Below are 24,728 nucleotides of genomic sequence, written 5' to 3'. Positions count from 1 at the left end.
GAAATATGTTTTGCATTCCAGGTAAGGGTCAAAAGTGCACATTTATAAAAAAAAGGCCATGGGGTTTTCGTGAGCGGTCTACAAATGCATAAAAAACAATTAGGTTTTGTTTCGTCCTCGCCTGCCTCCACAGCACCTTAACACCTAAGAGAAAGGAAACATTTTATTTCAGCATTAGTGTTGTTACTATCACCACTACAACTGTGTTAAATACTGATCTGATGCAGGGAATAAAGGTGCTACCTGATGTGGGTCCACGGTCACTTTCATTAAGGCCAAAGAATAAATGCTAAAGAGAAAAACAAAAAGAGGAACAAAAACTAAAGGAACACAAGGGGTTTAATCAACAGGTGAAGAAAGAGAGAGAAGAAAAAGAGAGTCAAGGAGTTAATAAAATAACACACATCATCAGCACAGCAGATTTAAACGCCTTCACATTCTCTCATGCTAATCTTTGTCACGTTACAGTTCACTCTACCAGCCACAACAGAAAGCTTTCTTAGAAAGAAACGAATAGGATGTGAATATGTACCTTTTCCTCTATTTCCTTTATTTGTCTCTTTTGCAAGTCAAGCCTGCCCTCCAGCTCTCTAATTCTCTGCAAGGCAAAGACAGACGTGGTTAGGTGGTCAAAATCTGTTCAAATATAAAACTAAAGACCATTTGGTAAAATCTCACACAATCTAACAAAAGTGTCAAACAGTTGTTAAACAGTTAATAAGAACAACTATTCCTGTATACGCTTCAAATACTCTGCCCCTTTCCCATCATGCCTTCTGTCTCCATGGTAGCTGTGTTGGAAAAGAATGAGCTGCCATGGCAACCGAGGAGCAGATTTAACAGTGAACAGTGGAAGTGACTCCATCTTTGAGAAGCTTATTCACTGACTGTGGAATAACGTATTAAATCTTTGGTAGCACTTCATTTTACAGGTTTTCATAGTAATTAGGTGATAATTAGCAAGTAAACCTATTTTGAAATTTCTTTGGAATTACTGCCAAATTACCACAATATTTACCTCAAAATCTATCGAAAATTACTTTATTATAAAAGCTGAAACAGCATGTAATGGTTAAAATAGAGCCTTTAGGCTTGAGAAGCGGCTGTGCGCTGCTCTTCATCGGAGGTAGAACATCAAAACTAATAGAAGATACTTCTGATCAGGCACAAATCTCACCATTGTGTGAATTATTGTCTACATAAATGTAACCTGGTAGCTAATGTAATGATTCAGGGAGTTTTTTAAGAAATTTCAAATAAGTTATTTTCTAATTATTATCTATTTATCGGCAGACATGGAAATAAAACATATCAATTAACTTTGTATTCTTTTCTTGGAAATGTATTAAATAAATTACCAGCTATTGGGAAATAGCGGAATATAAATTTTAAATAATGTTTATAATAAAGTAATTTTCAATACATTTTGAGGTAAATATTGGGGTAACTTGGCAGTAATTCCAAAGAAATTTCAAATAGGTTACTTGCTAATCATCCCCTAATTACCATGAAATTTGCAGACCTGTAAAATGAATCATTACCTAATCTTTTATCTAGCTACAGTATCTGTAAGTGTGTTCAGGGTTAAAAAAGGAGGATACAAAATCATTGGCAAACACACAAGGGCAGACATCGAATTATAAAACTAAAACACCAGCTTTTTAATTTAATATCATCTGTTCCAAATGAGCTGGAGCTGATGCCAAATGCTTCAACCAAACACAGCTTAATCATTCATTAAGGTAATAAAAACAAGCTGTTTCAGTCTTAATTACTAAACAACTGAGTCAGCCAGGATATGGAGAAAGTGCGTAAACTAAAGCCTTACTGTTGGGAAGGGGAGACAATTTTACTGGACTTTTGGATCAATCTATAAACTTTCAGTAGTTTCCATAAATGTAATTATTTAGTTAGTTAGTATGTTTTATGAGTAGTTGATTAGAAATGTGTTTTAAGTGTTCTGTGGTTAGAGATCAGTAAAACCATGTTAGTAAGTTACAGTACAACTGATTCAAATGAAGTTTAAGGTCAATGAAGGTGAATCACAGATACTGTACGAGCCATGGGTGTAAAACTAATGTGAGGGCTGTGGAGTGGAGGGATACTGAAGGATTGGGGGGGGGTATTAAGATCACAATGATGTACACACACACTCACACACACAAAGTCACTGTCTCATCCTTTCACTCTTCCGCCTCTACATGTGCACTTACAGATAGGGTTACAGGTTGCACACACAGGGATACTGCATCTTTCTCATAGCACCAGAGGTCTAGTGGGGTCAGACGTTTCAGACAGGTACCAGAAGTCAGATTGAGGGAGGGCAGGACTCAGTAACCTGACTCGATTTGTTTTCAGCCTTACCTGCTGGGCCTGCTGTAGGAGCTCCATGCGCTCCTGTAAGATCTGACTGTCAAACTGCCGGCTCTGCCGGAGAATCTGACGCCGCAGCTTGTCCACGGCTAGCCTCAGCTCCTCCCTCTGCCTGTCTGTCAGCGACTCGGCCACCGCCTGGCATGCCGGCTGCTCCTGCTGCAGAGCGCAATACAGCGTGGCCTCCAGCTCCTCGATCCTCTGCACAGCCAGCCACATACACACACACACAGGTACACAAACACACGTGGACGTGGACGTGCACATGCGCATGCGGAAACACACACAGGCATGCACATGGAGGCACGCACAGACAGATACACATATGCACACACACACGCACACACACACATACACACACCACTGTGACCATGGCAGATATGAGGAACACTGTTCCACTTTATATTAAGGGTTATTTAGGATCGACCTTTACATGGTAACTTTAACAACACAAACCATGTTTTTATTCTGTCTCCTACAGATTTGAGCTCCACAGTTGCCTGACTGAAGTTACCATGTAAAAAACAAGCTTTCACCAACACAATATAAAGTGGGACCATAAACACAAACCAACACCAAAACTGACCAAATCAAATGGTTAGAATTACATGGAGAGTGACCTAAGTGTTAACTTCTGTTTTTTGGGTACGGTCAGTGGAAGTTTTAAGATCATTCTTGCTAACAAAACCTAACGTTAAAATCTTATTAAACCGATTCTGTATAGAATTTTTATTTAACTTCACTAGTTGTCTACTTGAATCGAGTTACACAGGATATTCATGAAGGCATTATATCTTCACATTGTTTACAATTTAAGAGAGTAGATCAGTGATTGGCCTTTTCAGATGATAAAAGAGCATTAGGCCACTAAACAAGAAGCCAAATATCTATTCAGTGGCTTACATTGTTGACAGAATTTAGACTTCAGTGGTAAAAGATGCAGTATCCCGTCACAATGCAACAAATTTTACCTTTATGGAGGATGTTGCAATCATGATGTTTAATGGGGTTCCAAATGTGTATGTGTCATGCTGGAATGACAATGTTGCACCTCTGCAATCACTTTATCATGAGCCATTATTCCTCGTACACGCTGTAATCAATATAAACGAGTGCATTTTGTCTATTTGAGAGGCCAACATTTGTATAAAGGGACAGATACCGCTCCAGGCTCCATACCATGTAGGACTGATCCAAGGCCTGCTTCCTGTAGTCCAACTCTTCCTCGAGGAATCCCTTCTGCTTACTGAACAGCTCCTGCAACAAGATGTGATAATATATAATACAGGGCATGGTATCACAACTAAACGGTGGAGTACAGTACATACTTTAGAATCAGGAAAAAAAACGTGAGTGGTACATTTTACATCTGGATGGGCTCTTTGACATTAGAAGCAGAAAAAAACAAGCAGATAAATAGCTTGTTTTGTGTATACAACAGTGAAAAGTCAAGTATATTTGCATCTTAAACTTAAACAGACAGTCAACATATTAGAAGATTGTGTACTCTAATGGTAAATTGATTTTTCACCTTCTCATTTTCCAGGTCGATCATCTTCTGTGTGAGGGCGGCCTCTGTATTATCTATCTGCTTCAACCACTGTACAGGGAGGAAAGGCGAGGGATTAATGCAGAAATAACTGTATTATCACCATCCATATGTAACTTCACAAAAATTACTCAAATGTAGTGGCTGTATTGGTAATAAATGAAGTGTTATGGCAACGTGTGTCCACTGTGTGACAGTAAAAACACTGAGAGGCCTTTCACTCACCTTTTCACACAGTGAGATCACCGACCTTGCTTGGATCACCGCTACCTGCTCCTCATTTCTGAGGTTCTACGAAAAACACAACAGGAGTTATCAGAAATTATAAATAAAAGATCTTATTTTAATCCAGCTGTGTGTATGAACTCACCCCGTTATCCCCCAGGATATCCAGTTTCTTCATCAGCTCAGGAATGATTACATCCTGCAGGTCAAAACCAGACATCATATTGACGGCGTGCAGTCTTAAAAAGGAGAACAGTGTTTGTGTACATGTGTTTTATCACCTTGACTCCCTGCTGCTGGCAGTAGATCTGCAGGGCGCTGTTGCTGTTCTCAGGGAACGCAGACATGTGGAGGTTGAGGGCAGGGGATCTGCGCTCCCTCTCCTACAGAAAATACACACCATGTTAATACTCGTATACCCATACACCTAAAAACATTGTGACATCAGCCAAACTAACATTTCTAACAAGTAACATTGATGGTGGTTCACTGTGAATGACAGATACTGAATGTAAATGAGTGTGAAAGGGGAGTGGATGAGGGATTTACTTACATGACACTGAAAACGTGGTCGGGATCTGCCAAAATGAGGGAGGTTGAAACCCATACATTTAAATGGGAAACCAAATCAAACCAATAGGGAGTTTGAAAACCCATGCTGAAACTAAAAACTGAGGTCAGTAACCTAACTTTTTTCTCCATTTCTAACTTCAATATTAAAGAAACAGATAAACAATAAAAATCCCAAAATTACACTACACAGTTTATCATTCTTTTATCTTATGAAAAATGTAAACAAAATGTAGGACACGTGCAAAAAATGAAAGACAAAATGAACAAAGATGCGATGGAATATTGAACTTAAATACATTTTTATTCAATTAAAAATTATATTCATCTTAAAACAACATTCTTTCATTAAAAAAATATTCCAGTTCAGTGGAGGAGGGTGCGCACACAGCTGCCATGCAAAACAATGCAAAACACATATGCATAGAGAGGACTCAAGTGTGCATAAGAAAAAGAGTCTGTCTGTCTGTCTGTCTGTCTGTCTGTCTGTCTGTCTGTCTGTCTGTCTGTCTGTCTGTCTGTCTGTCTGTCTGTCCGGTGAGTCACTGTATGTAGGTCCTGCGTCTGGGACTGAGATTGTTGTTGTCGCCTCCTGGTGACAGTTTGACGTTGGTACAGTCTCTTACTTCCAGTTCAAGCACTCTGAATTCTAGCAGCTCGTTCTGATCCCGGGAATCCTGAACCTCGGCCTGGAGCCGCGACTCCGCGTGCTGCAAAGCACCCATCTACAGACACAAACACACATACATATTTGTTATAATGGTTTGGCATGGTTTACAAAGCATTATGAATACTTTGATTAATGAATGTCCTGTAGTTATCATAGTTGTTGTTGTTTTTTAAGTTTTTCAGATAGCTAAGAATCATCCCAAATTAAAGGAATACTTCACCCACAAATGGTTATGTGTATTTTAATTACTCAGCTGCGTTACCTTGTATTCTTGTAGACAAATTTACAGATTACACACATTTTCGCTAGAACCTTAGAATTTAAAACACTTCCTAATAAACAGTCTCACGCTTGCACAGGCGCGCTACTCATCCGTGTGAGTCCGGACGAGTCCGAAGTGTTTTAAATAGTAAGGTTTTAGGGACGATGCATGTGTTTAGGAAGTATTGAACATGTGACTGGATAAATGAGACTTGGATTATACTGCACGAGTTGTATGAGTTTGAAAACAGATGTTTTGATATAGTTTGGCAAAAATACTGACATCTGGCATTGAATGCTTGCTCAAATTCATATTCCTTTTAACTTTTATTTTCTTTGATCACTTTGCTCTACACAGAGATGGAACAAATTTTCCAGAAGATACAAAACTTGCCCCATCTTCGACTACTTTTAAATCCACTTAAAAAACGTTTATGTTTAATCCCATACTGCTTCTGTTTGAACTTTAACCACTCATAATTATCACCCTTGTACTTACATCTTCAGTTTCTATTTTTATCTTTTTAATTTATTTTAAAACAGTTTCTAACCTTTGAATTTGATGCTGTATTTCCTTTTTAATGTTAAAAGTATGCAAAGCACTTTGAATTGTCTTTATGTGTGAGGCCTTGATCAGAAATGTTCTGCTTTAAACCACATGTTTTTCTAGTTTTACCTGTGTTTTATTTAAGTAAAGTTCTTGACTGCTTGTGTTTAATCTTTTTTTTATTTGTTAAATGAAAAAAAAAGACCAAAATATTTTGCAGCAAATGTCCATATTCCTCAAAGTTGGGCAAAATTATCATTTGGTATCAGTACAGGGAATATACAATATAAAGTGATGCATTAAAAGTGAGTATAGGCTAATGCAATTTACCTTCTCATGAAGTTCCTGGTTGGTCCTGAGCAAGTACGCCTTCTCCTCCACCCACTTTGAATCCTGCCATAACAACCAAAAACAACATCAGCAAGAAATGACACTGGCAGGAAACGGAGAGGAAGTAACGCATCCCTGACGACATCTATTGCACTTCCAAATTACACATGCAAAGGTATCATAGACACAAACAGACAGGAACAGAGTGGCAGTGGCACACGTTTATTGATCCAGAGAAATAAAGACCTGTCCTGAGATAACAGGCAAAGGAGAGGCATTCATAGTCACAGGGAGTTCACAGTAACAGGAGGAGCAGAAAGTGATCCGAGGTGAAAAACAGCAGAGCAGCAAATCAAATTAACAGCTGGATCAAGCCACAGTGGAGCAGGCAACATGCAGAAACCATGCCGTGACAAAGGAAAAACTTCACAACAAATGAAGAAGAGTAGTGATATGAATTCATCATTATAATTTCAGTGTTCCTCAGGATATTCATTACAGGTAATAATTAAGGTGCTAAATGTCAGAAGTTATTTTAATGTAATTAGTTTTAACAAAAGGCTTTTCTTCTACACGTGCAAAGGTTTGGCAGATCAAGATTTTTTATGATGACTTTTGTACATATTAAATAAACTAAAATCAATGTAAACTGAATTTTCATAATCAGAAAAGGTGAGAACTGACAGGAATCAAAGTGATTTAAGCCTCCTCTCCAGAATCCACATCACTGAAAAGCCCAATAATAAGAATCAGAACCAACAAGAAGGGATAAAGGGTGCGGAAGAGCATGCGGAAGTGACATCACAGGAATCTGCGGCAGACCTGGTCAGCATAGCGCCAGCCCAGGAGCAGAGCAGCCAGACAGACATGCAGGAGGGCAAGTGAGAGCAGGACCCGTGAGCTCCTGTCACCATCCCTCGTCTTTGTTGTTACCTGCCCCCTTTCGGCCAGGGCCTTCTCCAGGTCCAACATCTTGGCCTGGCAGCTGCTGAGGTCCATCTGCATCTGCTCACGTGTCTGTGGGAGTGAAAATCAGCCATATGGGACCAGACTCTGAAAACATGATATTACTGAAAAACACACATTTCAATAATTTACTAGACTTGGAAGTTACAGTATATTCACTTCTTGTGCCCAAAGTGTGTATAGTTTGTTTGCAAAGTTGTAAAGAAAAACGTTTGAAAACTGTTGGATTATGGCTAAAGGGGTTATAGTGATAAAAGGGATAGTACAAACCCTGGCCTCCCGCTCAGCATCCAGAGAGCCCCCCGCCTGCTCTTGGAGTAGGGCATAGGCCCGCTGGAGAGCCTGGTACTCTCTAGTCAACTGACGGAAGCGAAGCTCAGACTCTTCACGGGAAAAACTCTTTATTTAAGAAAAATATAAATGAAAGATATTAAAGATATATTGAAAAGAAACAGGGTCAAACAAACACAGAAACCTTTACCTAAACTCATTTGTAAGTCCCTTATTCTGTCAATTATATTTAAAGGCAGGGTGGGTGATCTTGAGAAACTAGCAAGAGTACACTAGATTTCTAAAAATGATCCAGTCGAAAAATTTAGCCCAGTAGTTGTTAACTGTTTTCCAATGAAAGTAGCCAGCAGCACTAGCTCCAAAATTCCCTAAATCTAGAGAAAAAGTCGCCAAATCGGCAACACTGACAGTATGTCTCTTCAGGTCTCCCTCCAAAACTATAGAATGCGGTTTGAATTGTTTCGTTTTTCAGTGTAAACAGAGGATTTCCTTACCTCTTCCAAATCCTCCTCTGGAGTTGCAGGCGTGCGGTCAGTGAGGTCAGTGTTGTAGGAGGTCAGAGAGGAGGTCTCAGAGTCTATCGACTCCTCATCAAATCCAAAATATGTCTCCACAACATGCCTCTGCAGAGGAGGAGAGGAGAACAGATGATATGCACATTGTTGAATACAACCGTAACATACATTTTGTTGCCAAATCTATAGAAAGAAAGCCAACGAATCCAACATTCATCCAAATTATAACACACCTCATTTCAGAATAAAGCATTTATATTTCGAATTCAATAAAGCTCTTAAGTCCACCACAAACATTTGCTTATGTTTTAAAAATTGCTTAATTTCGTACAGTTATAGTTTATTCACCAACTTTTTGTAAAACTTGTCAAAACCAGGTACTGTCATTCTGTTGTTTATCTCAGGCAAAGTAAATGTGATCATATCAGATCAAGTATCTGCGTGTTTGTTTCTTCTTTCTTTCTATCAACTTTTCCAAACCCCACAGAGTCCTTACCATCATGTTTATAAGTCATCTCCTGGCAACCAGAGAAGTAGAGGCAGACAAGGGCACAGAGGCAAATGAAGGACGAGAAGTAGAGGATAAGGAGGAGGTACTCGGTCATGTTGCTACTAGACCAAAAACACCAACGAAAAACTATAAAGTATCTCCCAAAAATATGTCTATGATATCTTGTACTATACTAGCTGATTTATACAGAGCTGTGCAGGCCTGTCGTAACGTCCAAAAAGCACAATTTCTTTCCGTTGCACTCCCACACAAAATGAAAAAGCAGACAACAAAGCTTCTGGTTACAATCAAACTACTCCTACAGGAAAACCAAAAGACCGGCTTCTGGTTTTTGTCTCCAAGTTCACGTATTCAGCTTCTGCTTTTAATTCCACAAAAAAAACAGAGACAAATTTCCAGGTGCAAGTCCAAGAGCCAAGTCGTTGTACCCAACGCTGTGTCCACCTCGCCAAGGTGACAAACTGGTTCCAGCAGAAGCAACGGGAGAAAAATATCCGACACGCATCTACAAACTCCTCCTCCTCCTCCTCCTCCTCCTCCTCCTAGCAACATCATATACTCTAAATGTCCCCTGGTGTATTTGCCCAAACATGCACACACCTAGTTAGTTATCGTAATCCCTTTCCCCTCTTTATCCACACACAACGAAGCACAGATAAAAAGACAAAAACTGTTGCTCACAAATTGAGCTAAGTGATTAATTGTATTCATGATCGTACAATAAAAGTAAATACAGAAAATAAAGCAACAACGGAAATAAATAAATAATTTTCCAACAGCTGTGGTGGTTTGTTCATGTAGGAGTTGTGTGTGCTCAACGTGATGCTCCCAGCTGTGAGGGATACTGTCATCATTGTCTCCTGAGCCCAATTAAACACGAACATGCAGAGAGACACACACACACTCAATTAAAAAGTGTACTCAAGGATCAGTCAACCACAGGTAAGGTAGTTGCTTAGTTACGCACCACTGGATTTTAAAAACACTTACTTTAGACAGTTTGAGAGGTTTCCGCCTGTTCTTTTTGCTCATCACCAATCGGTCACGTTCCTAAAGACAAACACACACAGTAGATCGAGATCAAGACCAGCCTCACATCTGCCACATCAGCCTCGCAGTGTCAAATGTTTTTTCTACAAAATGCAAGGTCAAATAAAAAACGCAAGAAAATGAAAATCAAACTGTACTGATAATTGAGATGAAATGATAACAGCGGACAGCAAACAATATGATCATAGGAATAAAGCATGTGGGTTGAAGCACTTGTGATGAATTGGGCTGTCAAGGGAAGGTAAAGAAAATAGTGTGGGAGGGGAGAGATGGGTGATGATGAATAAATGAGGCATTCTCTGCTGAATTAGAGATTGTGTGGACATATTCTTAAACCAATAATACATTCCACCAAACACAACTCCTGTCCCTTCTGAAAATATATAACATATTGCCCTAATCCGCAGGGATCCAACAGGCAGAGAGGAGCAGGAATTATGGACTAGTGCTTTCACAATGTGAAATGCCAAAATGTGACAGGAGACAAGTTCCTGTTATCTGACAGTATACATTGTTTTATCGCCCGGCTCTAGTATCCCATTTTAGAACAATCTTTGATTATTTTCCAGAAAAAGTGGGAGATATCAGCGCTCATTGAAGAAACATATGTTATTGTTGTGTATATGTTAAAACCAATTGGAATTGATTGATTTCTTCACAAAATATAATGTAAAGTCCTGACCTGCGTGAGCTCGTCAATGATGCCACGTTGCTCAGAAACCTGCAGCTTGAGGAACTCCACTTCCTGTTCCTCGTGGGCATGGCTCAGGTCTGTCAGGGAGCTTGGCCGCTTCAGCTGGGTCTGAATGGATGGTTGCTGTGGGGGGGGCCGAGAGGAGGCGGCTTTTTCCTTCTGAGGGAGGGAGACAGAGAGACAGAGAGAGAGAGACAGAGAGAGAGAGACAGAGAGAGAGAGAGAGAGAGAGGTCAAATTATGGTTGTACAGAGAATTATTTCAGGCTTCTCTTCAAATAGCCAGTAGAGGTCCTGCTTCCTTTTTGATGATAGGGACACTCAAAGTACAGTAACACAATTCATCTTCCTCTACAGATTAAAACTAAAACATGTGCTATTTTCTACTAGTATCTGAACTTTGGGTTAATCTAGAGAGAAGAGGAAAACAACAGAGAGTATTAGTAAAACATATACTCGATGCAGCTTACCATCTCGGCGGCCTCTCGGCTCAGGTTCTTCAGTTTCTCCTCCATGCGTTGCAGCGTTTGCAGGAGGTCATCATTCTTCTTGGACAGTCGCTTGTTCTTCTCAAACAGGGGCTTCATCTGGCTCTCGGCCTCTCGCACCCGCTTCAACTAGACAGAGGAAGGAAACAGGGAGGGGAAACAATGCAATCTTAAGTGTTCTAGTGAAACAGAATTTCCAGTTTGAGCAAGAGAGGCAAGATCAAGGCTGGAAGGCTTAGAAAATAAAATGTTTTAATATACTTTTCATAGGCATGTATGTTTATTTATGTGTGTACATCTGTACTCGTAAGTGTAACAACATGTGTGTGTGTATTTTCCTACCTATAATCACTGCATGTATGTACTTCTCTGTGTGTGTGTTTCTCACTAGTTCATTCCTCTCGTCGGCCAGCAGTGCATTTCTGTCCTCCAGTTTCCTGATGACCGAGTGGAGCTCTGCAATCTTCAGCTGGAACCTCCTCATGTCACGCTCCTCCACCTCCTGTGGAGCAGGGGGGAGAGGAGAGAAGGAGGGAGAGAACAACTAAAAAAGGGAGTACATGCAGGCAGGCAGGTAATTGAGGTGGATGGGAAAGAGGAGGTGATGGGATGACGGATGAGATGTAATTTCACTGTGCAACTGTGAGCCTGTATGTGCAGTATACACAGTATATCCACGTCCTTCTCATGAATGTATGAGCTGTTATGTGCAGGTGTGACGTAATGTACAGATATACAATAATGCTGTACATGTGATTAATGTCTTTCCTTGTCACAAGGCAAAAATTATTATGCATTCAATGTCTGAAGGTATCCATGAGTTCCCTTTGAAATTGCCTGCCATAAAGACCTGCTAAAGAAACATGCTGTGTCTTAATATGCGTACTTCTGTACTTAAACTTGCTATATTGAGCGCATAAGTGCAGTCACACTGACAAGTATGGCAAAATGCAGTGCACTATGAGTACCTGGATAGTGTACTCATAACGGTCAAAAAGTTGAGTGTGGAACGCTGGATACTTCTCACCCTCAATGGTTGCCATCTAGGCTACGTAGCGGAAGGGGAGGTTCCAGCAGTAGTTGTGGTTGCTCCGGTGAACACCGCACTATACGTACAAATATAAGTTAAATACCACCATACTGTTGTCGGATAGAAGCCACCAGTATTGTTTATTGGGTTAATTTAGCAGTCTGTAATGTTCTGGTACCGCAAACAATGACGCTGCTATCTACCTAGCTCCGGTGAGTGCACAACAGCCGTGTTCGATGAATTATGACACTACCCTGTCGAAATTCATGCACTATGCAAGTAAGCACATAGTGTACACAGTGTACTTCATGGAAGTGTACTATTGTAAGTATCTAAATTGAGACACATCAAAAAACACATGCAGTATATTTTGTATTATTTATTTTATTTTCAATGTTTTAGAGTCCAATAAAAGTTTAAATTAGGATCGAACATTACACTTTTTCGGCAGCTAATACCAAGAACCAATCAACTGTTCTTTCTTTAGGCTTTGTTGTCATAGTTTTGCCACCTACAATGTAATGTTTTGCATACTTTATATGACAATTAACATATTTGAAAAATCTATCTACATCAACAGAAAAAAAACAACAATCAGCCTTCAAAAGCCTGTATTTTGGTCTCATGCATGGAGAGCATGTGCACATTTTAGATCGTCTGTGATATTGATGCATTCATGCACATGTACAGATGCATGTGTATACCTGGTTGTTGAGCAGGTCTGGGTTGTCCCCCAACCCAGGCACCAGCTCTCTCTTGGGGCTGCCGTGGTTGTGTTTCTCAGCCTCTCGTACATGACCCAGCTGCTCATCCAGAGCTTCCTTCTGCAGCTGAAGCTTCTGTGCGAAGCCGGCCTGCACCCCCAACTCCCTCTCCAGGTTGCCCATCACCCGGTCCTTTGCCTTCAACTCATCCATCTATGAGAGGGATGGACAGGAACATGGTGGTGGAAAGACAGACAGTTTTCCATTAAAACCCAGTTACAGCCCATATTAATATCCCTGTGTATAATAATGTAACAATTCTTAGGATGGCAGTTGTGGGAGTTTGTTGGGTTTGCTTATTTTGCCAGGCCACTGGCAATAAAATAAGATCAAACCAAACCCACACTGGTCCTGATGAGGCAGATCAGCTCAGTTTGTTCAGTGTTAAACACAAAGGGTGTGATTGTTGCTTATTTGATCACGAATATTTAAAGTTATTGAGAAATATTAGTGTATATTACTGTAAATACAAATATGCTAATTGGCGTACCAAGGATAAATAAAAGTTAATAAATTAAATAATTTCAAATAAACTTAAATAATCTATTGTGTCACATATTACATTATATGATAGCATCACCAGCAAGTATACCATCAACAGTGTCTTTAGGCAATATTTTAATTTATTAGCCTTTATGTAAAGACTTAGCTAGTGGCCATGTCAGTATAAGATAAGCCATATGTGGTGTCTTTATTGTGTGTCTTCACAGCAGCATGTGGTCTCACCAGTCGGCGGATGTCTCTCTCACAGTCCCGTTTGATGCGGTTCACCTCATCCTGGTGCTGTTGGTACGCCGTGCGGAGATCTGCTGCTTTGGCTTTATCTGCCTGCAGAGCATTCGCATGGGCCTCCTCAGCCTGCTTCCTGGCTGTCTTGTGCTCCTGGATCTAAAATGAAACACATACACACAATAATATGAATACACAACAACAAAGAGAGTCACACTCACACATTCATAAACACACGTCCTATCCCGTTAGACAGTTGTAATGATAGATGCCCTGTTTGTCTGGAAAGGCTACAACGAAACAATGGCTTGGCAACAGGCTTTTCCACCCTGCTTCCTGTTTTTCAGAAGCAAATTTACAATCAACACACACACACACACACACACTCACATAATGGTTTTTAGAATGCCAATTTTCCACACAAAAAAAACCTGTTTGTCTCTATCAAAGAACATACAATGCCCTCAGAAAAGATCCACACTCATTTTACGATTTTGTGAGGTCACAGCCTAAATACAACAGGAAAAACAAACTAGCCACCACAGTTGACAGTTGATGTGTAAGTTCTTTAAATATGGTGCAATGACATTGCTGCATTGACAAGAACCAGAACTTTGAGGCACATTAAGCTGAGCTCTACTATATTAGAAGCAGAGCATACCAGATGCGGTTTGAAAGCAGTAAATACTTGGGTGTATTGTGTGATGTCATGGTTACCATGTCCATATTTTTCCACAATCTATAAAACATAATTAATACCACATTACTGTCACTTATATACATACAACCTACCTCCTGCTGCAGCTTTATCCTCTCCCCATCAAAAGCTCTCCTGGCCTCCTCCCGAGCCTCTCCCAGAAGAGCATTTTTGAGCTTGTCAGCGGCTCCGTCTCTCAGTGCATGCACAAGCCCCTGGAGCCTCTGCACCTCAGCGTCCCGGATCTTTATGGACCGGGCCAGCTCCACTTCATGCTGCCGCGCCAGGGTCTCACGGACAGCCGCTATCTCGCGTAGCTTTTCTTCGTGGAGTTTGGCCCGCAGGTCTGTGAGCGCCACAGCATGTTTGTGCTGCTCAAGCTCCCGAGCCTGCCGCTGCTCCTGGAGCCGCTCACGGAGCTTACATATCTGGGAGAGTGACACATTTTCAACCAGTCATTATTACACAAATCACAGGCCACCAGTGTGTTCATTCATTTTCCCCCCCGGCCCCCTGTGTGCAACACTGAGACGACTTCATTTGCAAGTTTGTGCTTTAAGTCCTGAAACAAAATGGATGAACAGCTATCGAGTGGTGATTTATACCCCAACCGGGAGCAGTAGACACTCAAATAGAGAACAGTTATGGTTCCTGTGCTGACTTTAATAAATGTTGAATCAAAAAGAATCTTTCCTTGCAAGCCCCTCCCTATATCTTCGTCTGCTCAGATTCATTTCATCATGATAAATGATTCCATTTGATGCATCTGTATACTTGTCCTACCTTAACTGTCAATATTATTCTTTATGCACTGCTGTTGACATTCTTACATCCATTGCTCCACATGCCATCTTGCAGATGCTTTTTATGCAAAATGCATACGTTTTAAACATGGCTTGCACCCGTAAGAGCTGAATCCCGGTACTGTTACTGCCATTCTCCAAGTACAACCATGACGGATGCAGAGAAGGGCACAGAGAGGTAGTTTGTGTGTCAGAAGATATACGGAGAGGTAAACCACCATGACAGCTTTTCCAAGACTAGGTACAGTGTTAGAAGAGGAGGCGTAACAGCCACTGAATACATATAATGCTGGTTGGTCATGTGGTGTACATTGATGACAATGTCAGCATCATTAACACCTTGTGAATGAGAAAAAACTATTAATATTTAGTGAAAATCCAACATGTGGAGCAAAGCATATAAGCTCATACTGAATGTACCATTATTACAGTTCCTACTATAAATATTACTTCTTAATAGGGCTGACCCGAATGCTTCGAAGCTTCGACCATTGCCATGGTATTCAACCTCCAAATCGGTATTGGAATGCTCCACAAAGCTTCGAATAACTTCGAATATTTCTCACCGAAGCTTCGAAGCCCAAAAACTGGTATTCGGGACAGCCCTACTTCTTAATAAGTATGCTTGTATTGAATATTATCAACTACAAACTATGAGCTTGCATAAAAAAGCAAATAATGTATAAATAATTATTTGAAATTAGCGACACTCTCCTTCCTCTGCTTCTATTGCGATGATTTCAAGGGGACTACCTCTCTATCGTCACTGTCGTCATTTCTCTACACAAGGCCTCTACTTCCTCCTCCTCACCTTGCCCCGATCCTGCTGCTGCTCAATCTGGGAGTCCAGAAGTTTGCTCCTCAGTTCCTCGTTTGTGGGCTGCACCGAGTCGGCCATCACCTCCGATTTCTCCAGCTTCCTTCCCTTTTTAAGGGGCTGGGCCGCAGGGGGTGTGGTCGAGGACATCACACTCTGGCCGCCCAATCAGGACGGACATAGAGTGCCAGGTGTGGTGGCGAAAAGGAGGAGAGAGTCAGTCGCTGCTCCGCCTCCGTGCGAGGCCCTGCATCATCATCATCATCATCATCATCATCATATAGTTGTCAAGTCTACATCATTGCTGGAGGTTGCTGAGAGTTTCTATTTGAAAGAGACAGACAACCACAAAGAAAAAGAAAAATTGCAAGTCAGCATTGAAGACTGGGTTACACCAAAGTACTCTGCACAATGCACTGGACCCAAGCCACATGACGCACTACAGCCTGGGGAAAACAGACTATTTTTGGGACTAACATTTACACTCTCCTCTGTCACCCTATTCTCTCTAACAAATACATGTGGGCCATTTATCATCATCCTATTCCAGTCCCTGGGCCGTACTTAGAAGCCCCATAGTGCATGAAAATGTGTCTGACCACCATAGTTACGGTCCCTGGCCTCGCAACACTTCTCTCTTTCAGTAGACCAATAAATGAATCTTTTACATTGATGTTTCCTTTTTCCAGAGATCCTTTAACCTGTTCTAGATCTGCCCTCATATTGTACAGAATAAAGAGTTGTTCTAGTATCACTGTAGTCCATTTAACCACTGCAGAACAAACTAATCATCACATATCACATCAGCACTCCTTTATCACTTTATTGCAAATTACCTGAACACTGACAATCTGTACTAATAATAATAATAATAATAATAATAATAATAATAATAACTAGTAGTTCAAGAGAAGCCTCCTTGGAAAATTTGATCTAAACATCTTTGCCTCATTTGTCTATATTTTCTATTGCTTTCTTTTTGTCTTCACACCTTCTAAATAAATTACTGTTTCAAATAGATATCTGATTGATTTTGTCTCGACTCTCTGGACCAGGCGAATGTAGACGGCAGCTGCCTCGATTACTGCCATTCGATCCTTCCACTTCATCCATCAGTGCAATGCAATTGCAAGATTTGTCTCCGCCTTTCCCTTTCTAAACATGCAGGATATACCAGAAAGAGTGGCCACTGGCATTTATTGTTTCTAGTTATAAGAGCCATAATATAAGACATCAGCAGCAGCAAATCAACACAATTTGAGAAGCTGAAACGATAGTTGCACATTAAGTTTCTGCTGTAATGTAAAACCAATAAGGTTATCATTGATGTGCATTGGCTAAGCTGGAAAAAAGATGGCATCCAATTGAATCACACAAACCAAGGCAAATGATGATTAATTCTCTTAGTAATCCTGATCCTTTTTTCCCACTGAAGGCTGACTACAGTTGTGTTAGCAGGTGTATTTTTGGCATATTTTTTTATGGATTTCTTGCTACATTGACACACATTCACTACGCTGAAAGTGGACTCCTCTAATCTCGTCCTGGAATAAATTGTTACCCAGTAACCTTTCAGTTCTTTCTATTAAATAAATAATGCATCGATGAGGGAGCTAAAGCATTAAGACCGCAGGCGCCTCTATCTTTTTTCTACACACATACACTACCAAACATTCATACAACATACACAGATGGCAGCAATAGTTACCAAGGCAACCCTTGCTCTCAAAAACTCCTCTCGTAGCAAAGGATGATGGGAAGGAGGAGTCTCACGGTGGATTTGAAACACACACAGAGAAAACTGCATTGTATAGAGGCTGCACGTTTGAAAAAACACACACACACACGATTTTGTTATCTGGTCCAATCTCTGAGCCGAGGTTGACTGAGAGACAGAAATGCACTGATGCCGGAGGGCAAGGAAGCTTTCTTCCACATGGATTCTTACTCAGCACACACAAGCAAACGTTGGGAACCAGTGGGGATGGGAGGGGAAAAGAATAAGCCTATAAGAGAGAGGCAAAGAAGAGGAAAGAGCAGACCTCTACCAGACAAAACCAACCTTCAACCATTTCCCCCACTCTCCTCTTACATCCCTCCACCCCCACTTGCTGGCATGGTGATGTTACCAAGCTGAGGGACTCAGTGATGTCACTCTCATTCACAGAGACAGCGAGAAAGAGAGGGAGATCATTCACACACAGAAAACACGGACACAAGCACACACTTAGACAGAACAACTAGGGACAGATACCGCCGACATCTATTCACACAAAAGCTCTCTACACTTATTCACATTACTAACAAATGTGTCTTTATTTGCAGGAGGTCAATAGACTTGACTCACATGTGTACTGGAATTTGTAAACATCATTTACAAGAGCAAAGAAATGTCTTTTGTACACTTTCTACCCTGCCACTTCTTTAAGCATGTTTATGCATGCATGTGTCATTATCAGAGACCAGGTGTACCCATACTGAAATGGCTGAGAGCCATGACGGATGGTTTCACTGTTTTATCTTCATATGGCAAGGAAGGATGTAACGCTCTTCTTCAGTAGAAATAGTGATGAATAGAGTGATACCTTAAGTGGTCTGATGCCGAGAATATGTTTTATACTGTCTTCTTCATATATTTTGTCACATCTAGTCTATTTATAACCTTGATCTTTATCAATATCAATAATAAAAGGTGTGAATCACCAGAGTCACCACGATACGATATTATCACGATATGACCTAATTGCGATTTTAAACATTTTATTGCGATATAAGATAAGATATATTGTGATATATTGCGATTTATTACCTTTTTTCAACTGCAAATTATTCAGTTTGTCAACATCTGTTTCATCTAATAAGATACAGTTTTCACTCTGTTCATTTCAGAGTTTTCATTCACATATCTTGAGGTCAGAGGTCAAGGGACCCCTTTGAAAATGGTCATGCTAGTTTATCCTCGGAAAATTTAGGGTCACTTTGGAGTGTTTTTAGCATTCTTCCCGACAAGCTAACATGACATTCCTTATGCTTTCTAGTTTCATATGATACCAGTATCTTCATTTCAAATTGTTAAGAGGTTAATAGTTTATATAATAAAAGATCGATACTTGACGTCTGTGCATCGATACAATAATGCCAGGCAAAATATGGCGATACTATACTGTATCTATTTTCCCCCCACCCCTAATTAATAATAATACATGTTTCACTTGGCATGAGCCCAGATGTACCTGTGTGTACAGGCACAAACATATATACTGTATGTGGCATCAACCACACACAGTTCCCCAAAAGGCCCCTGGAGCCACATGTTACCAATCTGGCAGCCAGAGCCAAACTCTGAGAGTTTATAGGGGAAACTGGAACAGTTTATAGGGGCACCAAGAAGCTAACAGGCACCTTTTAATGTTCACAGAAGCAAACAAAAGCCGGCACAGGTCATAGATCTTAAATAACCTCATCCACTCTGATATACAGTATACACAGTTACCCAGCTTATATTGCACTAAAAAGCCCAAATGTTTAAACAAAAACCTTTCAACAGATAGAACTGATGGCGGAGATCAAAGAGTCATCATCGACCCTGCTTCACCCAAATATAACTGATAATCCAATGTTCATAACTAAAGAAAATTACTATGACTCATCACATCAATCACAAGTCATATTTTGCAAAGAGTAAAAGATAAATTGAATAAAACAGGAACAAAACAATGCATCTTTAAGACCTAATTAAATGCAGTGAATCTAGCACTGAGACAATCCGTTTAAAAAATGGAGCTAAATCACTCGATAGTGAAGTCCTGCAAGAAAGAAGTGATGAAGAAATCCTGCAGCTGCTGAGGAGTTTCACAATTAAGCTAATGCTGCTTGAGAATGAGACTCAAAACAGTCAGCAACAAAATGTGTCCATCAGCATGAATACAGTATTAGTTGAAGCAAGGCTTTATGTTGGTACCTATAACTGGCTGATATTGAAATCTTGATCCTTTCAAAACAGGCTGAACAAAGTGTGACAAACATATATAGGTAGTTTCATGACTGGCTCAGGAAATCTCTGTTCTCTCTGTGAAATGACGGGCCTGTAGAGGGTTACAACAGTACACTGGTTGATGGTGTTCAGCATTACCTTTTAGTTGGAAGATTTAAATAGGCTGTGACGCGATGGTGTTTATTGTTCTTTATAATAAGAATTATTGTACTTGACAATAGTGGTGAACTGTACAGTATAGTGGACAATGGTAAGGCATCACATTCTTAAAAGTAACCTACTTTAACAGCTGGAGACTGTTTTGATCATTTGAAACAAGAAGCCCTTGCAAAAAAACAATAAAACAAAACGTCCGCCTACCATTTGGCAATTAAACCATTAAGTTTTCTATTTCTATTTCAGGTACATGTGGTGGCAGTGTTCCTGAAACTATTCTGCCATTTGTCTTTCTGTGAGTTTGCAGCATAATGCAGCCATACAATCAAAGGTAAATAAATAAAACCTTTTCCATTTCGTCCTACAGTAACTAACATTAGTTTCATTATTGATTAATCTGCGGATCATTGTCTGGATTAATTAGTAAATCAGTTGCTCTATAAAACATCAGAAAATAGTGAAAAATGCTTTTTTTGTTTAGCCAACAGTTCAAAACCTGAAGATATTCAATTTACTATAATATAAGACTTCGGAAAAGCTGCAATTCCTCACATGAAGAAGCTGAAACCATCCCATTTTTGGCTCCTTGAAAATGAACTTAAATGATAAATTGATTATCAAAATGGTTGATTTCTGGTCGATTGACTATTGAATTAATCGACTAATCGTTTCAGTACTAGTTGCTTCTTCCTATGAAAAGCCAAGTTGCTCTCCACTCACTGCTTCTTTCTATACGACTAGTTGATTTATATCACACCTCAAAATTCCTATTAAGTCTATATTTATGAAGTCATCAACGAGTCAAGTGCAGCGGAATAAGTATTTCCGTCGTTAGTGCAATAAACCTGTCTTTGATAGACATCAGAAAAATTAAGCCTGCAGCGATATTTGCTTGTATTATTGCTGAGGGATGTCACCATCATGATTAACATACACATTGTGATTTAGACGTCACAAAAAGTCATAATGCATGAGACAATTTTCTGGCTACAAGAAAATAAATTAATAAAAAGCTGACATTTTTGAGAAACATAACATTTAATATTACATTTACATGAGTAATTTGATTTCATGTCATAAAAATATGTAATAATGCACTTTAAGGTTAACTTTGTTCTTTAGCAGAGGTTATTTATATATTATAGGTGTTTAATGGGTTATAAATGAAGTGCAAAATGTTGGGTAGACAGACGTCTTTGCAATGGTCACAAGCTTAATACACACTCACAGATGGACCTCCTCGAAGCTAGACAGACCACACACACACTCACGTGGAGTCAAACATTAACTAGACATGCAGGCCCAATAAGTACATAAAAGAGCTGCAAATGGGAGCTGAAACAAAGGCTCGTTGCTTCTCCGTCTAGCTTAAAAATCAACAGTGAGGGCGTGGACAGACTGAGATATACTCCTGTTTATACTGCACAGTCGGTACAATGCCTCGTAGGCTTATATATGGACACATATATTCTCATTGTAGTTCATATCAGCATCAGCAGACTGTCAGAACAGGTCTGGCCATGCTCCAGAGATCCCTCTACAGTCCACACACTTAGCAGTCTAGCGATCTGCTGTAAAGACACCATAAAGATCCCACTGAGAGGCTGAGTAACCCAGCCAAGTGCAGCACTAGTGGAGCATATGACCTACAAACTACCATGCCAGCAGAATGACTACAAGTTGCTGACCCCAATGACTACTCAACCCAAACAGATAAACAAGATGTCTCTCTCTTTCGCTGTGTGTCTCTGTCACACGCATGCTACCAACTCAGTTACGCTATTGTTAGTTCTATTGCTCAGGGTTTAGATCTATAATACCTACTAATGCGTCAATTTGGTCATTCATAGCAAGTGTGTTTTTGGCTTCTGCATGTACATCTATGCGCATGTATGCTTTTGCATGCATGGGTGCATCTGAGTGTATGTTAGCAGCCTCTCTCCCCTCAGAAAGACATGATAGTGCCGTCAGTAATGTGATTAACCTTGCCTCTCTATCTCTCTCTCTGACTACATAGTGAGCACATTAATCAGTACTGGTAACTATCAACCCGTCTGGTTTACACATACACATTAATACACAGTAAAGACATCTGTCCCATTCTTTGCATTAAGAATATTGGATGTCTTCAAGAAATGGTTATAAAAAAAAGAAGTGAAGCAATGAGAGAGGTGTGCACATCGGGGGGTATAGTAGTCTACAGGGATTATCCTGGCAGCAGCCCGTTACTCAAAGTGTTATACTCAGGAAAGCAGGGGTATGGAGGGAGAGATAGGATTATGAATGAAGAATAAGTGGGATGAATTAAGTTATGGAGAGGAGTCTGGATAGATGCAGGGGGTGAGGGGAGAAAAAGAGGGGGGCAACTACTGTATGAGGTAAGTAGGAGTCCCGGTGAATGTCAGCATTCATTGATTTTATACCTAACAGAGTAGGGATGCACCTTTCTGACTTTTTCAGTCCTGATACCGATAGCGATACCTGGGCTTTTGGTATTGGTCGATACCGAGTACCGATCCGATACCAGTGTTTAATCAATAAGCTGTATGCCTCACTGTGTGGAAGTGACTGGGATCATTCTTTTATGTGTAAGGCAACATCAGGCTTGACTTAAACATCGCTTTCCTAACTTTGTAAAACAAAATGTGACCAATAAATACATATATATAAATTTATTTAATTGTTCTGTGGTATTAACATCATAAATCGTACACCGGCAACTTGGTAAAAAAAATAACAAAGCAAGTGTAAACCTTTTGAACGCAGCAACAAATTGGTCAAAACTTACACATGAATTCAACTTACAGTATATAATGTATATAGTATATAAACATAACATTTTATTAAATGGATCGGCCCCATTGTCACCGATATCCGATCCGGTTATTTGAATCAGTATCGGCCCGATATCCGATCCAGTATCAGTATCGGTGCATCCCTATAACAGAGTAGACTGTCAGGTTGAAGTCAAGAGTGAAAAAATAACATTCAACCATCATAAATAGACAGTGAGCCTGTCTTCCTGTCATAATAATAATTATAGTTTTGTTCCAGTATACCTGCATGAGAGCTACCCCTTAAAAAACAGTTAATACAACACATTATGAGCACAAATATGCATCATAGTTTTCACAGCATGGCCCTGAGCAGGCTGATCAAACAGAAGTGAGTGTGCAACACATGTTGGATGTCCACTGGGGCAGATTTACGAGCCCTCTGGAGCTGCTCCACACAGCAGCAGAGCTGTTATGACAGATAAACACAGCAGACGGGCAGAGTACATGCATGGCAGAGGACTGGTGGTGTGGGGGTAACAGTGGGCTATATAGTGGTGGTGGAGATGATGTGGCCAGCTCTCTAATGAGCTGTCAAATGGGGAGATTATCTGGTAGAGTGCTGCTGGAGGCTGGCTGTCCGGCTTGCCAACCACACCCCACCGGCGACAGACATGCATGGAGGCTGCTGCTGCAGCTGCAGCATCCTCCAGACACAGAGGTCGGATGTCCTTGCACTCAGGCTGTAAATGTGTTCATCTGTGCACCACTGTCATGTAGCTCTGGTGTGACCACAGACGGTATAATGTGCTCCATGTAATCCACCCACCAGGGGCCTCCCTTAAAACAGGGCAGGACAGAATGAAAGATAACGTGAGGACAGTAAAAGCAGTTGAATGCAAATCACTCTTGTTGCGGTAACGTTATCATTCATACTTCCTCCTTTTGGCTACTAGCTGGCAGAGACTGGATGTCATTAAAGGTTCACGATGCAGACAACATTCACATCACAGTCTGGGTCGATATGATGAGGCTTGACAGTTGACGTTAATGTTGGCAGCAGTTGACGTTAATGTTGGTAGCAGTTGACGTTATCGTTGGTAGAGGTTGACGTTAATGTTGGAAGCAGTTGACGTTACTGTTGGTAGAGGTTGACGTTAGTGTTGGTAGCAGTTGACGTTATCGTTGGTAGAGGTTGACGTTAATGTTGGTAGCAGTTGACGTTACCGTTGGTAGCCCAAAACTCTCACCGACAGCCAGATATGATGTCGGTTGGCCGTTTCTGCTCCGTTATCAGATGAAACACGGATGTCGGATACATGTCACAGCATATAACAGCAGCCTGTCAGAGTCTACACAGAGTTGTCGAGTGAACTTACCTGTAATGGAGGTCCGTGGTGGTCACAAGTGTCCTGATGTTGAAGCGGACGTTAATCAGCTTCACATCCAGGAAGAGAGGCTGGTCTCCGGCGTGAGGAGAGCTGATTAAATCACCTCCAGCTCTTAAAAAGATGGCGAGCTGCGCTAAACTGCACACGGTGAGCGTTAACAACTTTATTCCTCAGATATTACACACATTATCCAGCTGAAAGTTGTATTTCCACCGCAGATATATCCTCCTCTAGTGAGCTGCAGACAGCCTCCTCTCCTCTCCTCTCCTCTCGAGCCCCGCACGTTGACACTTTCCTCCACGCCCACACACACACACACACACACTTGACGTCATCCGTTTCTACATTTCAAACACACACGAGTAAAATAGATAAATAAATAAAACTGTGTGTCGACGTGAACATGGGAAGAGGGAAAACGCCGGGTTGCCGTGCGGGCGTCGCCGGTAGCGTGATAGAAGCGCGACACCTGACTGCGTGTTCAAGAATGACACCGCGCGCGGTTAGTGCGTGGACACGCAGCCGGTGCGGGAG

The 24,728-nt window shown here is 40.7% G+C and overlaps 2 protein-coding genes across 2 annotated transcripts; both read right to left on the bottom strand.

The window, feature by feature from the left end:
• Nucleotides 1–7: 7 nt before the first annotated feature.
• jakmip1 (janus kinase and microtubule interacting protein 1) lies at nt 8–24,728 on the bottom strand. The gene is made up of 23 exons (XM_074648815.1): nt 24,183–24,728; nt 15,874–16,203; nt 14,355–14,687; nt 13,560–13,721; nt 12,774–12,986; nt 11,428–11,541; nt 11,022–11,168; nt 10,541–10,711; nt 9,799–9,858; nt 8,277–8,405; nt 7,762–7,890; nt 7,459–7,542; nt 6,526–6,588; nt 5,344–5,442; nt 4,429–4,530; nt 4,293–4,346; nt 4,148–4,213; nt 3,905–3,973; nt 3,553–3,630; nt 2,365–2,574; nt 533–598; nt 244–320; nt 8–144 (listed from the first exon to the last, which is right to left on the bottom strand). Exons 2-22 carry the CDS (start codon nt 16,027–16,029, stop codon nt 270–272), a joined length of 2,556 nt encoding a protein of 851 aa, XP_074504916.1. The 5' UTR covers nt 16,030–16,203; nt 24,183–24,728; the 3' UTR covers nt 8–144; nt 244–269.
• Nucleotides 8,429–9,784, bottom strand: LOC141775446 (uncharacterized). The gene has a single exon (XM_074648814.1). The coding sequence runs from the start codon at nt 8,900–8,902 to the stop codon at nt 8,717–8,719; it is 186 nt and encodes a 61-aa protein (XP_074504915.1). The 5' UTR covers nt 8,903–9,784; the 3' UTR covers nt 8,429–8,716.

This window comes from Sebastes fasciatus, chromosome 10 (assembly GCF_043250625.1).
Source record: "Sebastes fasciatus isolate fSebFas1 chromosome 10, fSebFas1.pri, whole genome shotgun sequence".
NCBI classification, from domain to species: domain Eukaryota; kingdom Metazoa; phylum Chordata; class Actinopteri; order Perciformes; family Sebastidae; genus Sebastes; species Sebastes fasciatus.
This window is presented reverse-complemented; position numbering and strand designations above follow the sequence as displayed.